Below are 12,639 nucleotides of genomic sequence, written 5' to 3'. Positions count from 1 at the left end.
CATTCTTAGGAGGACCCAATACCTGTGGCATCTACAGGTTCCTACGTTGTGTACCCTACACATACCTGCAGCTGTATGTGTATGCACACACACACATACAATTTTAAAATAACCAACCTTTTTATATGCGTAAAACCACATTGCTATGGTATGCCAGACAACTGTCTCATAAGGATTCCAACCCAAGGACATCAGAACTGAATACACTGAGAGCTCTTCTGAAATTCTCATCCTAATTCACAAAACCATTATACAAACAAACAGACAGACAGCTAAGGCTTTATATAAGTTAGCTTTTGCTGTGTAACAAGCTATTCTGAATTTAAAACCATAAAAGTACATTATTCTTCATGATTCTCTTAATCTCAACTGGGTTGGTTCAACTAGTCATAACAGTAGCAAAATTACAGCTATGAAGTAGCAATGAAATAATTTTATGAGGGCATAACCACAACATGGGGAACTATATTAAAGATCTCAGTATTAGGATGGTTGAGAAGCACTGGTCTAGATAATAAATCTTTCTTTTTAAATATTTTTTGAGAATTTCATACGTGAATTCTGTGTTTCCACTTTTCCCTCTCTCCTCTTCCAGTGTCCTCCACAAGTCCTCTCGATTTCATGGTTTGCTCCTCCTCCTTCTCTTCTTCTTCTTTGTCTTATTCTTCCTCTTTTTTGTCATTGTGTACACTTGGATGTAGAGGAATTCTAATTCAGAACGTGGCTGCTCTGGCAAGAGATCGTACTAAAAGACCTTCTAGATCTGTGTGATCTGGCTGGAATACAGACACGCCTTTAATCCAGGGAAAGAGGCAAGCCAATCTCTGAGTTCAAGACCAGCCTGGTATAGAGCCAGTTTCCTGTAAAGAAAAGCTTAGATCCAGGTGTGGTGGTACATGCCTTTAATCCCAAACAACAAAGGTAAAGACTGTAAAAGGAAGCACCCATTTTTTTAAAAGTGATGTCTAATTAAGTGGCAGAAAAGGTGACAAATCAGAGAAAAACTAGAGAGAATAGGATATGCCCAACTCTCACAAAAAAGAAAAGAAAAGGAAGCTACTTAAGTGGCAATGAGAGAAAGAGGAAACAGTTTTACAGGGACAGTAATAGAGAGCTTGCAGAAAGAGAACTCAGGTGAAGACCAAATGAGCTGGAGAAGGATCCAGAAGATTAGAAAAGACTGCTGGGGTTAGCTTGAAGCCAAGCAGAGCGATTCAGGGGCCAAGAGAGAAACCAGATTGAATAAGTCAGATGGGAGAGGAGTTTGAGCCAGAACAGTTGAGTTGAACCAGCCAGCCATGATCTCAGAAAGAAAAAGAAAGGGTGAGTTTATTCAGCAGTCTCAAGGCTGAAAACTTTCTAGGTCTAGGTTAGATTGTGCGGAGGCTAGAAGCTTCCAGGACGAGGCCTAGGTTAGCAGAAGGGGGCAGTGAGCCTCCCAGACAACAACTGAAACAGGAGAATAAGAGTTACTTTTACAGGCACAGAGAGAGAACCTACTAAGTCCATCTAGTGTTGTCCCTGTGTGCATGTGTCTGTGAGCTTTTAAGACTGGATGACCTGTCAGCAAGCTTATCCCTGAAAAGGACTGATCCCCCCGCCCCCTGAGCGGCCTGAAGCTCTTTATCTGGGGGTGCACCTTGTGAGATGTGTCCTGTGTGTGTTGGCGTGTCAAGTCGTGCTGTCATTACTCATGGCTTCCTGAGATGTTGCAGGTCACACTCACCGACACGCAGCCACTGCAGCCACGAGCATTCCGAATCCTCCGGCTCTTAGAGTCGTTCCTCTCCTTCTTTTGCAGTTTTCTCTGCAATGGTCAAGATGCAGAGGATAATTCTGTCTTCGTTCCTAGCAATAGAGAAAGTACAACTTGAAACTTCATTCACAATCCATACTCAGTAATATTTACGCAGAGTGCAACTTTGAGGGGACACTGAGCGCCTGTGTGACCAAAGAACAGTGACAGAAGCCCCCTGGTGGCCACACGTATCCCTTGGCAAATAGGTCTAGCCTGAAGTTTGAGCATCCAGGGACACAGCCTCATGAGGGCTTCATTATCTGTCCCTCTTATGTTTGTCTACCTAACCCTAAGGAGAATCTAGAAAATACAAAGTGTTCACCTTGTACTTTCATTGATGTTTTAGATCACGAGTGAAGATTCTTTTTGGAAAAACTGGTTTCCATCCTTGTAATTATGTCTTATATGTTATCTTAGAGTTGAAAGGGTGATTTCAGTTCATTTTTTAACTAACAGAACATAAAAGAGGTGGGTCCTAGAAAAATTAGCCCTCTGTTTTTGGTGCCAGCAATGGAGAAAACACAACTTGACGCCATTAATAATCTACACAGTTTTATGATCAAAGCAACACAGAAGTATTAGAGATAAATCGGCAACATGCTGGCTTCCATTTTTACCAGCTGGTCCAGAAGCACTCGGGAAGATGCGGAGTTGGCAGCCCCTCCCCCAGGAGCCAACTCCTGCCCCAGTGCAGAGAATTGACCATCCTTCATCTCTTCTAAAGATCGCCTGAAATCGTCAGTGAGGTCACTCCCATGCCCTAAAGTAAACATCCTCCTGATGCATTCTGCACCACAGGCAGAGATTCCTCAGCTGTTAGTCAGACTTTGAGCAGAAGGTCCTGTTGGTTCCCAGCCAGGACCGTGACACCCCTGCCTTCTTGAAACATGATGTGACTGTGTCGCCAGCTCGCAGGCTGTTTTCATGATCCCTAACAAAGACTGAAGCGTATGTCTGGCGGTGGATGCCAGGACAGTTCCCAAGGAGTTGTGGCATTTTTTACACTTGGTTTAAAATAGAGTCATGGATGAAGTAACTACTTTTTTCCTGCTGTTTGCAGGGGGGTGATTATCATCACATGCAGGTACCACACAAGCAGAAGGCGGTCGACCTTGGCACCCACACATCCACATGGGATGGGGTCTCCCTAGTAATCTCAAGTGCTCTTTCCAGTCACTGTAGAGCACGCATCTCCACGCCATCTTCCTGAGCCGCTGGAGTAAGAGATGCTGTGATCCAAAGCTCCTTTTATGTATTCCGCAGCTTTTCTCTCCCAGGACCACTTGCTCTTCAATCATGTGTGAAGATAATCAGTGTGTCCTTTATTCTTTTATCTCCCCAAATGGAGAACTTTTGCTCTTCCCTTTGAAACCTCACCAGTGGCATTCTTGAACTTATTTTTAGATGTGTGGAAGTTTTCCAGACAAAATCGATGCCCAGCACAGATTAAAAAAAAAAAAAAAATCCAGTATGGTTATCCTGGGTACAAGGAAACAGAGTGTTCTAATACGGAAGAAGCACAGCCATGTGCCGGGTGCAGTTTGGTTGCCTTTAATCTGGAAAGAGAGGAAACAAGTATTGTTGATAATAATATGCAGATGTCCAGCTGCAAATGAGGACATATTGCTAATTAGCTATATTGTTAGTGTGTTTTCAGGAGAGAAGCTACAGTGACGTTAATTATAATCTCTGTTGTTTGTTGTTCAAAGCCTATGAGACCAAATGCATTGCTAATAATCTCTTCTTTAATATCTTCAATAGAAGATTCTTAGATTTTTTTTTTCCCTTTAGAATCCCACATTAAAGCCACATTAGGAGTAATGAGGCCTATAGCCTGAGCCTAATTAAAACAAAATCTAACAAGACATAGCAATCATTATCATTAACTAGTACTTATTTGGTGCCCCCTCAGTAGTTGGCATTGGGGGATGGGGATGGGAGACTATAGAAACAGCCCTCTTTGCCCCCAGAAACTTGCCATGTAGTCTGACTCCGAGAAGTCGGCCTGGGAATAGTTCCAGAGCCTTATAAAGCAAAAATCCTGAAACCTCTCAGTGTGTGCTTCTCCTGGAGGCTGGGACGGGGGCACCCATGTTTTCACACAACAACTCTTGACTGGTGCTTGCAGAATGGAGCGAATGCTGTTTGCAGACAGGGACAACAATTCTTAGGTCATTTTTCCAAAAACTGGATGCACTGCCAATTTCTTCACCCTGATCCTCCCCACCCTGCCATGAGAATCTTCCCTCCTAGATGATCACCATCTCCATTTGTCCTGTGGCTTAGTTGACCAAAGACCCTGTTCTTTCTCTCTTGTATTCACTGTCTGTACCAGTGACCAACTGGGACACCCTGGCCATTCTGACCCTTGTGGTCATCCATGTGGTTGTGGAAATCTACCTTGGCCACAAGGAAGTCCCGGTGAACAGCTTGGGCCACACAGAATGCCGTGCCTGAATGTCCTTGGTCTTGGTCCTATGGTATATACAGCACAAGGGACACAATAAAAACTGTCTCAGAAAACAGTCTAGTTCATCTCAGTACAGCTCTCCCAGGGGTACGCAGGACCAGGTTATGAGAGCAGAGGCAAATAGAAGAGATAGGAGGGTTGAGGTGATCCACCAAGCCTCCGGCTGATCTGCTGAGTTCCACCAGAGAACTGGCACCTAGTGTGAAAGTCACAAGACAGTTCTGAGCTTCACTGTGTATCAGTCATGTAGTTTTACTTTTGTTTCTTTTGGTTTTTTTTTTTTTTTTTTTTTTGATGCCCAAATTGTATAATCTCACTGGGAACCCCCTCAAGTTAGTTCCTGTTTTTGTCTTTTGTTTTGTTTTGCTTTTGTTTTTGTTTTATTTATCTTCAAGACAACCCCATTAGGCACTAAAAATTTTGCTGTCTGTCACAGCAAAATATTCCAAACTCATGTGCACTGTCTATGCCTAAGCTCTCAGCTCAGCCATTTGTCCAAGGAGCAGTTCATTTGAATGAGAAAAAAAAAAAAAAAAAAAAAAAACATAAATGTAAAATACTGTAGGACATTATTGAGAGCACTCCAGTACAATTTTTAAAAAAAGCTGGAAAGCACAGTAAGCACGATTTGAGGAATGCAATGTGTAAATGCAGAAACAATGAAGATTCTGTAGATATATGTAGGGCACTTGGAATGGGATGTTATGGGCCATTTCAGAGCATGTATAACCAGCTTACACGGAGTTCACTGTCATCTTATGCACTGCCAGTCATTCTGCCATGTAGGGACTGAGTTCAGTCTTACAAAGATTAGAAACTCAACAGTTAATTAACTTAATAGGTTTTTACTTTTTATGAAAAAAAAATTTTCATATAGCATTTCTAATCACAGTTTCCCCCATTTAATCATCTTTATTTTTTGGTATGTAACATTAGTGTACACTTATAGAGCATAGTGTGATAATTCAAAATGTGTGTGCTAAGTTCCAGATAGCCGGCCTCAGGTATCTATTACTTCTGTCTCACGTCTATGTTTTTGGAAGCTTTGGACTCTTCTGGTTATTTTGAAACGGATGATAAATTGTTAGAGACTGGTGTTACCCTCCTGTGCTCTGAAGCAGCAGACCTAGTTTGTCCTCTCAACCTCATTTTTGCACCCATTGTTAGGCTCTTCTTGGACTCCCTTCATTGCCTTCCCAGCCTCTGGCAACCAGTCTCAACTGCTCCATTAAGATCAATATTTTTTAACTTCCACAAATGAGCAACAACAGGCAGCATTTGTCTTTCTGTGCTTAGATAATTTTGGTTAACACAGTTCCACATTCCATCAACATTGCTATAAATAGCAAGTGGCAAGATTTATTTCAAGACAAATGCATGGTTCTGGCATAAAAGCTGGCATATAAATCAATAAAGCAGAATGTTTAACTTTCAAATAATTGTCACAGCTCTAAAAACACAATAGACTTTCCAGAAAGGAAAGTGCTGCTGCTACTGTAGCATTATTGTGCTGGCCATTCCTGTATCAACTTGACATACACAAGAGTTATGAAAGAGAAGAGAGTCTCAACTGAGAAAATGCCTCTATAAAATCCAGCTAGACAGCCCAGCATGGTGGCTCACATTTTTAACCCCAGCATTTGTGAGGCAGAGCTAGGCAGATCTCTGTAAGTTCAAGGCCAGCCTGGTCTACAAAGTGAGATCTAGGACAGCCAGGGCTACACAGAGAAATCTAGTCTCAGAACAAAAATCCAGCAATAGGACATTTTCTTAATTATTTTATTAACTTGTTATTAATTATTAATGAATTAATTATGGAATTAATTGATTCATGATGACGAGGCCATCCCACTGTGGTTGAGACCACCCTTGGCCTGGTAGTCCCAGGGTCTATAAGAAAGCAGACTGAGCAAGCCATGATGATCAAGCCAGTAAGCATCATCCCTCATCCCTCCATGGCCTCTTCATCAGCTCCTGCTTCTGGGTTCCTGGCCTGCTCAAGTTTCTACCCTGGCTTCCTTTGATGATGTGGAAGTGGGAGTGGAATAAACCCTTTCCTGCCCAAGTTGCTTTAGTCATGGTGTTTCATCCCAGCAATGATGTGATGAAACCTAGTAACCCTAACTAGGGAAGTTATCAATGAAAATGATAACAGGAAGACATTGGGGGAATCATCAGTCAAGGACCGATGGGATATCATCAGCAGAGCTATCAGTGCTTTACACAGGCAAAAGGGGAAGAGGGAAGGACAGGCAGCATTCTGAATTGGCTTTGATGTTCGCAGTTCAAGCCCTCGACTCTCTTTAGCCCTAAATGGACAGCCTGTGTCACATGATCAGCTGACTAGAGTTTGGGAAATACAGTTCTAGGCAGCTTTCTTCTCACTTAAAACAGACACCAAATAAGAGAAAGATAGGAAGGACCATAGAGCAATGATCATAATCACAATGTCTGTCACAGAATCGCTCTCTGAAGCAAAACACTAACCTGCAAGAGCATGATGTTTTTGGTACCATCCTCTTAAAACTGAATACCTGTAGAATCATGATAGATTCTTACGCACAATGATGAAGAGTATGAAGCCACAGCTCGCTAATTTGACAACCACCCCCATCACTTTCTTCAAGGTCAGTAGTCGTGTTTTCATTTTCAGTGGGCCTAACAGCTCTACATTAGGACCGCTGAGGGGCATGGCTGCTGGAGAAGTGCTACAGCATTGCTAATGGCGAACCCCAGATTAAAGGCAGACTGTACAGAAAGGAACGTGCCCCCACATTGATCAGCCTCCTGCGCCCTGTCAGACAAAAACGCACCCTGTGGCATCTCCGAAGGAATGTTATGTTTCCTGTCTTAAATTCCTGGACATCTCTAAACTACCATATCTAGAAAAGAGTGTTTGCTTGCCTAAATAAAACACTGTTTTCACCTGTCCTTTGACTTTTTACCCAATTATAGCAATTTAAGTGGGATATTCAATGAGTAGGTATTATAAAAATCAGTCTTGTCATCAACGAGTCTCTGCAAGGAAGATGTGATCTATGTGTCGTTACGAAGAGATGAAGAAAGGCCTTTGCCTGCACTGTTAGTGGATAGCCATCATGTCTCTGTCCCAGATCACCAAAACAATGGGCACTCTCATATTTTGTTATTGATGGAATAAAATTCCATTTCATCTTAGACAGACCATTCTTAAATACCCTTCCCCCATCCCAGGGTTTCCAGTTTTTGAACAGCTGGGGACACAGCACAATAGGTGTCTGTATTTGGTAACTATATTTGGAAGAGGTGCAAATGTAATTCAGATACCCAGAAATTGTGAATGGCATCCTGTTATTAATTCTCATCTTCCAAATACTTTACAAATGTTGGGCCAATGTCTATGGGTCAGGGTGGTTGAAGAATGGTGGAGCAATGCCACGATTTTGTGCAAGACCCAATCCAAAACATACTTGAATCCCAGACCCCAAACTATTCCCAGCAGAGGCACTTGTGGCCTGGATTGCTCGGCCAACACTCCTAACTTTGCACTTCTTTTTTATTGTGTAGATACAGCTCAACACTGACCATCCTGCTAGAAGAGTATGGGTCTGTGATTATCTGCTGTGCTTTGTATAGAGGGGCATTGAGCCACAGAAAGTTGAAGGAGTTTATTTTGGTTGAAGCCAAGCCAGGAATCACTTTATGGCAGTGAATTTTCTATCAGAAGAATTCAAGAGTCAGGGAGTGAGGGAAATCAACTAAATCCAGTCCTTTTCTTTTCAGACATCTAAGCAAAATGTTAACTAGCCACATATATACATTTCCAATCGCTTCAAAAATACAAAATTTAGTACTAAGAAGAATGCTTCATTGCTTATATGTTGTGTGCTTATGTTGCAGTGCTGGGAATTGAACCTAGGACCTGGAGCATGCTAGGAAAACGCTCTACCACTGAGCCATTTCTGCAGCACAAAGAGTTTTGGTTTTTATCTAGTTAAGAACATGTTCAGTTGATACAATAAAGTTGATTACAAAAATCCCTAAAGCATTTAAAAAGTAAATACCAAACCCCTTATGTGACTTATGTGCCTGAGTCCTCAACAAAAATTTCTCCAGGAGAATCCTATTGTACTTTCTAACACCGTCAGGAAGAATCCAAGTGTATAATCAAGGGGTGCTCTGGACAGTGTTTTGTGGCAGTTGAAGCAGAGAGGTCTTGGGTTGATGAAATCTCTCTGTTCTCTTCTCTTCCCTCCCTTTACTATCTCCTTTCATCTTTCTTTCTCTTCCTCTGTCCCCCCTCTCTGTCCCTGCCTCTTTCTCTTTCTTTCCCTCTCCTCTCCACTCTATTTCTCTTTCTCACCGCCCCCCCCAACTCAATCAAAAGGTAATACACTTAGAATTCATTACATTATGCAATGCCTCAGAATCCTAGGCCAACTCCTGTCATGCCAAGAAACAGAAACCATGGCAGAGAGGTGGCTGGAAAGGTTAACAAAGACGCTGGTGAGGCCACATCTCCTGAGCAAAAGGGAAGGGCAAGTGAAAACATGAAAGTGGCCCTCACTTCACACTTCAGAGGTGACAGTTCCTCCCCAAGTTCTTTTTTGCCACTTCAAGCACTGACAAAATTGCTGTGTGTGTTTCAGTATCAGGCTGCTTTTGACCTTGGGTGATCAGAGTCAAGAGTGTTTTGATTCTACACAGAACTGTTGGGCTGGGTCAACAGCAGTGCGGTGGGGGCGGGGAGTGCATGTGGAGACAGTGTGCTGGAACATAACTCCCAAACCTCAAAACATGCCCAACAATAACAGCATTAGCCACTGACCCCAAGGCTGGGAAAGTCTATCTCCACGGCTCCTTCCACCAGCAACCATAAAAATGCTAACCCTGAAGGGTCAGAGGATGCCTTCACTAAGTGGTCCAGAGAGAGTGAGAGGACAGGGACAGTTACATTGGAAAAGTCCCCCCTGCCCCGGTGACAAGTAAATTGAGTATTTTTACTAGGTAAGAAAAACTTTTAACTTGCAATTTTAAGAACAATGGCATTAAATTTCGGAGTTCTCTTTTTGTCGATTTTTTCTCTATCTCTTCATCCTCCTCTCACGTGGCTTTTCAATTCTTGTCCCTCTACACCCAGCCTTCCTGGTTTTCTGTTCCTGAAGGTGGCTGTCAGTGCCCCCTCCATAAGGATGATCTGATCTGCTCTTTGCCATTCCTCTGTATCATTCCAAGGCTTCTCTTTTCTTGCTCAGATCTTGTGTCTGGTTTTACCTCCTTAGAGGCACTTTCTCTACCTAGATGTTTCCTCCATCATCTTGTCTTTCTTTTACTCTCAGCAATCAGTAGACTCCTCTTACTTGTATTTGTCATTTGTTACACATAGATGTATGTTCTGAAAGAGTACTACCACGTGACTATCTCATTTATTAGTGTGTCTCCTGCTAGCATGTGGGCGAAATTTATGTATTAGAGAAATGGGTAGAAGGGTACAAGTGAAATGAATATATGCATGGATAAATGGGGAGGGGAATAGACAAGAATAAATTGATGAAGAAATGAATTGTCAGATGACTAGGTGAGCAAATAGAGGTAAATAGATGAATGGAGAAATGTAATCAATAGTTTGACTTAAATATTGATCTTATTTATTCAGATCTTTTCCTCCATGGTTCACACCAAAGAAACCAAACTGGACATTAAGATTATAATTAAAGCCATGGTGGTTAACTGGTTGAGGCTGTGCAAAATAAGCTATAAGCTGGTTCCAGCTTTCAATGAGTAACACTTTTCTTTCAAAACAGCTCTCTTATTTTGATGTGCTTTGGTGCTTAATAAATAGTTCATAACTCCCAAGAAAATTCCTAAGTAGTAAAAGGGGAGACATTTCCTGACTTAGCCTTTTGAAGATACAGAAACGAATCCATGTGCTAGGAAAATGAGTTAGGAATCCCAGGCTGGCTGTGGTGGTTGGAGTAGGAATGGCCCTCCTCGGCTTATATATATGATGCTTAGTCATTGGTCGGTAGAGCCTTTGGGAAAGATTAGGAGGTGTGGCCTTGTTGGAGGAGGTGTGGCTTTGGAGGAGGTGATGGCAGTAGGAGTGGGCCTTGAGGTTTTAAAAGCCCATGCTAGGCCCAGCGTCTCTCTCTGCCTGGAGCCTATGATCAGGACATAAGGATCCCAGCTACTGCTACAGCCCCATGCTTGCCTGCCCCCCACCCTGATGATCACAGACTGACCCTCTGGAACTGTAGGCAAGCCCCCCAATTAAAGACTCTCTTTTCTAAGAGTTGCTTTGGTCGTGGTGTCTCCTCACGCCAACAGAAGAGTGACGAAGACACTGGCTGGACTCCAGCCCCTGGGATGAGCTGTTCTTGTCCCTTAGTTAAATGGACTCTTAAGAGCAGCGTTTTAACCGTCTGCCTTCTGAGTATTTGTTTATTACTTGTCTGTTTTAGAGTAACCTCAACCTGGAGAGGGACTCCACATCAGAAACCGGTTTTCCTTTGTCCAGAGAAGACCCAGAGGAGCACCAGGCTGTCCACCAACCCTTCCCCAGACAGCCATTCCCTCAAGAGAGTGGGCATCCTTCACTGCAAAGAGACAGCCCCAGATCCCTTCTCCTTGACCTGCCAAACTTTCCAGACCTCTCCAAAGCTGACATCAACGGGCAGAATCCAAACATTCAGGTAACTCTCTGCAGCTGGCAACTGAAAGAAGAGAAAACAGTTCACCTTTTGTTTCTTAACCTGATTCTAGCAAGCCCTGTGGCTTTATCCCTTGTCCTTCTCAACCCCTCTGTGACTCCTGCCGAGGACTGTGCTATTCCCATAAAGAGAGTGTTGCAATACCCTTGATGATTTTTGAGACAATGAGATATAAAAGCAAAACAAAAATAATGTACCCTGAATTGGTGAGATGTGGAAGCTTTTGGAAAAGCCTGGCATTGCTTGTGATTAGACCTGGTAACCCACGTTCTATCTTCAGGGCACTCAGCTTGCCTTCCTTGAAATTCCTTCAGGAGGGGACAACCTCCTAAAGAATAAATGACAAACAAACAACTAAGTAAGAAGGAAGGTGAAAAAGGAACTTTCTGGAACACAGATTAATATATTTTATTAAAATGGGATTTTAATAAAACCAGGGAAATGGGACACCAGGAAGGGGTTATTGGATTCAAAAATAATAGCATTCGCCCACATTACAAGGGAAATGCTGCTTTTGTCTGGCCCTAGACACATCCTCAGGAAGGAGAAACCATTCTGCTCAGGGGGTCACTATGTGGCTTGCCAAGGTCACATGACTAGCAAACTGCAGCTATGGTGCTCAGCTCCAGGACCTGCAGCTCCCAGGAACACCCTCCCGCCAATCCTGATTGCTGGTATTGTTTGTACCTCCTCTTTCCTCCTGAAGACAGTTCTCTTGACAGTTCAGAAAGGCAACCTAGGCCCCACCCACTCCTGTCTTGATGTGGCTGCTTCTATGTCTCTACGCTTTGTTTTGATTTCTTTCATTTGTGTAAGGACAGCTTTCCTTAACTTTATCATCACATCAAATGCCTTTTAACTTGTGTAGCAGCAGAGTTCCTCAACTTGGGATCAAAGTATTCTTAATTAAGAGGTTCTCCCCCACTCCCAATGTTTGTGTGTGGCGTGGTGTGGTGTGTGTGTGTGTGTGTGTGTCCTTCCTCTCTCTTCCATGGCCCCTCTGACACTCCTGACACTCCCCTCATGGTATCATTTCAGAGCAGCAGCTCTCCTCCATCAGAGTTGTTTTGCTTTTGAACAGTGAATGTCACTGAGAACACACCTTAATCGATGAGCATCAAACAAGGGCTGCTCTGCACAAGACACCGCATTAGGGAATGAGACTTTAGGAAGCATGAAGCCATGTCCCTCCAGTCCCTGCTGTGGTGACTCTCCCGGCTATGATGTGGAACGGCACTGGATGGACCTTGAAGTCAGAGGAAGAGAAAGCACCATGCTCCCCAATAAAAGACAGAAAGAAGTAGGTCCGAGCCATGAGTGTTGAAGTACTGTGGCGATCACAGTTGACAGCGCATGCTCAGAAATCACTGTCTAGTGCAGGGAACATTTCTGATGAGTGCTTCAGTCTAATTATTTATTGGAAAAACTGGCCCTTTGCTCCCGTGCCTTCCCTGGGTCTGGCTGCATGGCTCCGGGGGAGGGACAAACTGACACAGTAGGGATGATGGCTCCACGCCGCAGGTCCCCGCTGCCTCCCACTGCGCTTCCTCTGTGGAAATTTTTCATTGTTTATAGACTTTATGCTTCCTGGGCTCGATTGCCCTCACCTCAAAGGTCCTTGGACCATGTCCAATCTTAGTCCACATGGCTAGCATTTTATCCCAGAGGCAGGAAATCGGGGA

At 43.4% G+C, this 12,639-nt stretch overlaps 1 protein-coding gene across 1 annotated transcript in view; it reads left to right on the top strand.

Annotated features, from left to right (window-relative positions):
* Ism1 (isthmin 1) overlaps positions 1 to 12,639 on the top strand; it is a 76,235-nt gene that overhangs the window by 36,519 nt on the left and 27,077 nt on the right. The window contains exon 2 of the mRNA XM_021642556.2: positions 10,709 to 10,939. Coding sequence (XP_021498231.1) covers positions 10,709 to 10,939 — 231 coding nt within the window. The remainder of the gene's footprint in view (positions 1 to 10,708; positions 10,940 to 12,639) is intronic.

The sequence above is a fragment of the Meriones unguiculatus genome, chromosome 4 (assembly GCF_030254825.1).
Source record: "Meriones unguiculatus strain TT.TT164.6M chromosome 4, Bangor_MerUng_6.1, whole genome shotgun sequence".
Lineage (NCBI taxonomy): Eukaryota > Metazoa > Chordata > Mammalia > Rodentia > Muridae > Meriones > Meriones unguiculatus.
This window is presented reverse-complemented; position numbering and strand designations above follow the sequence as displayed.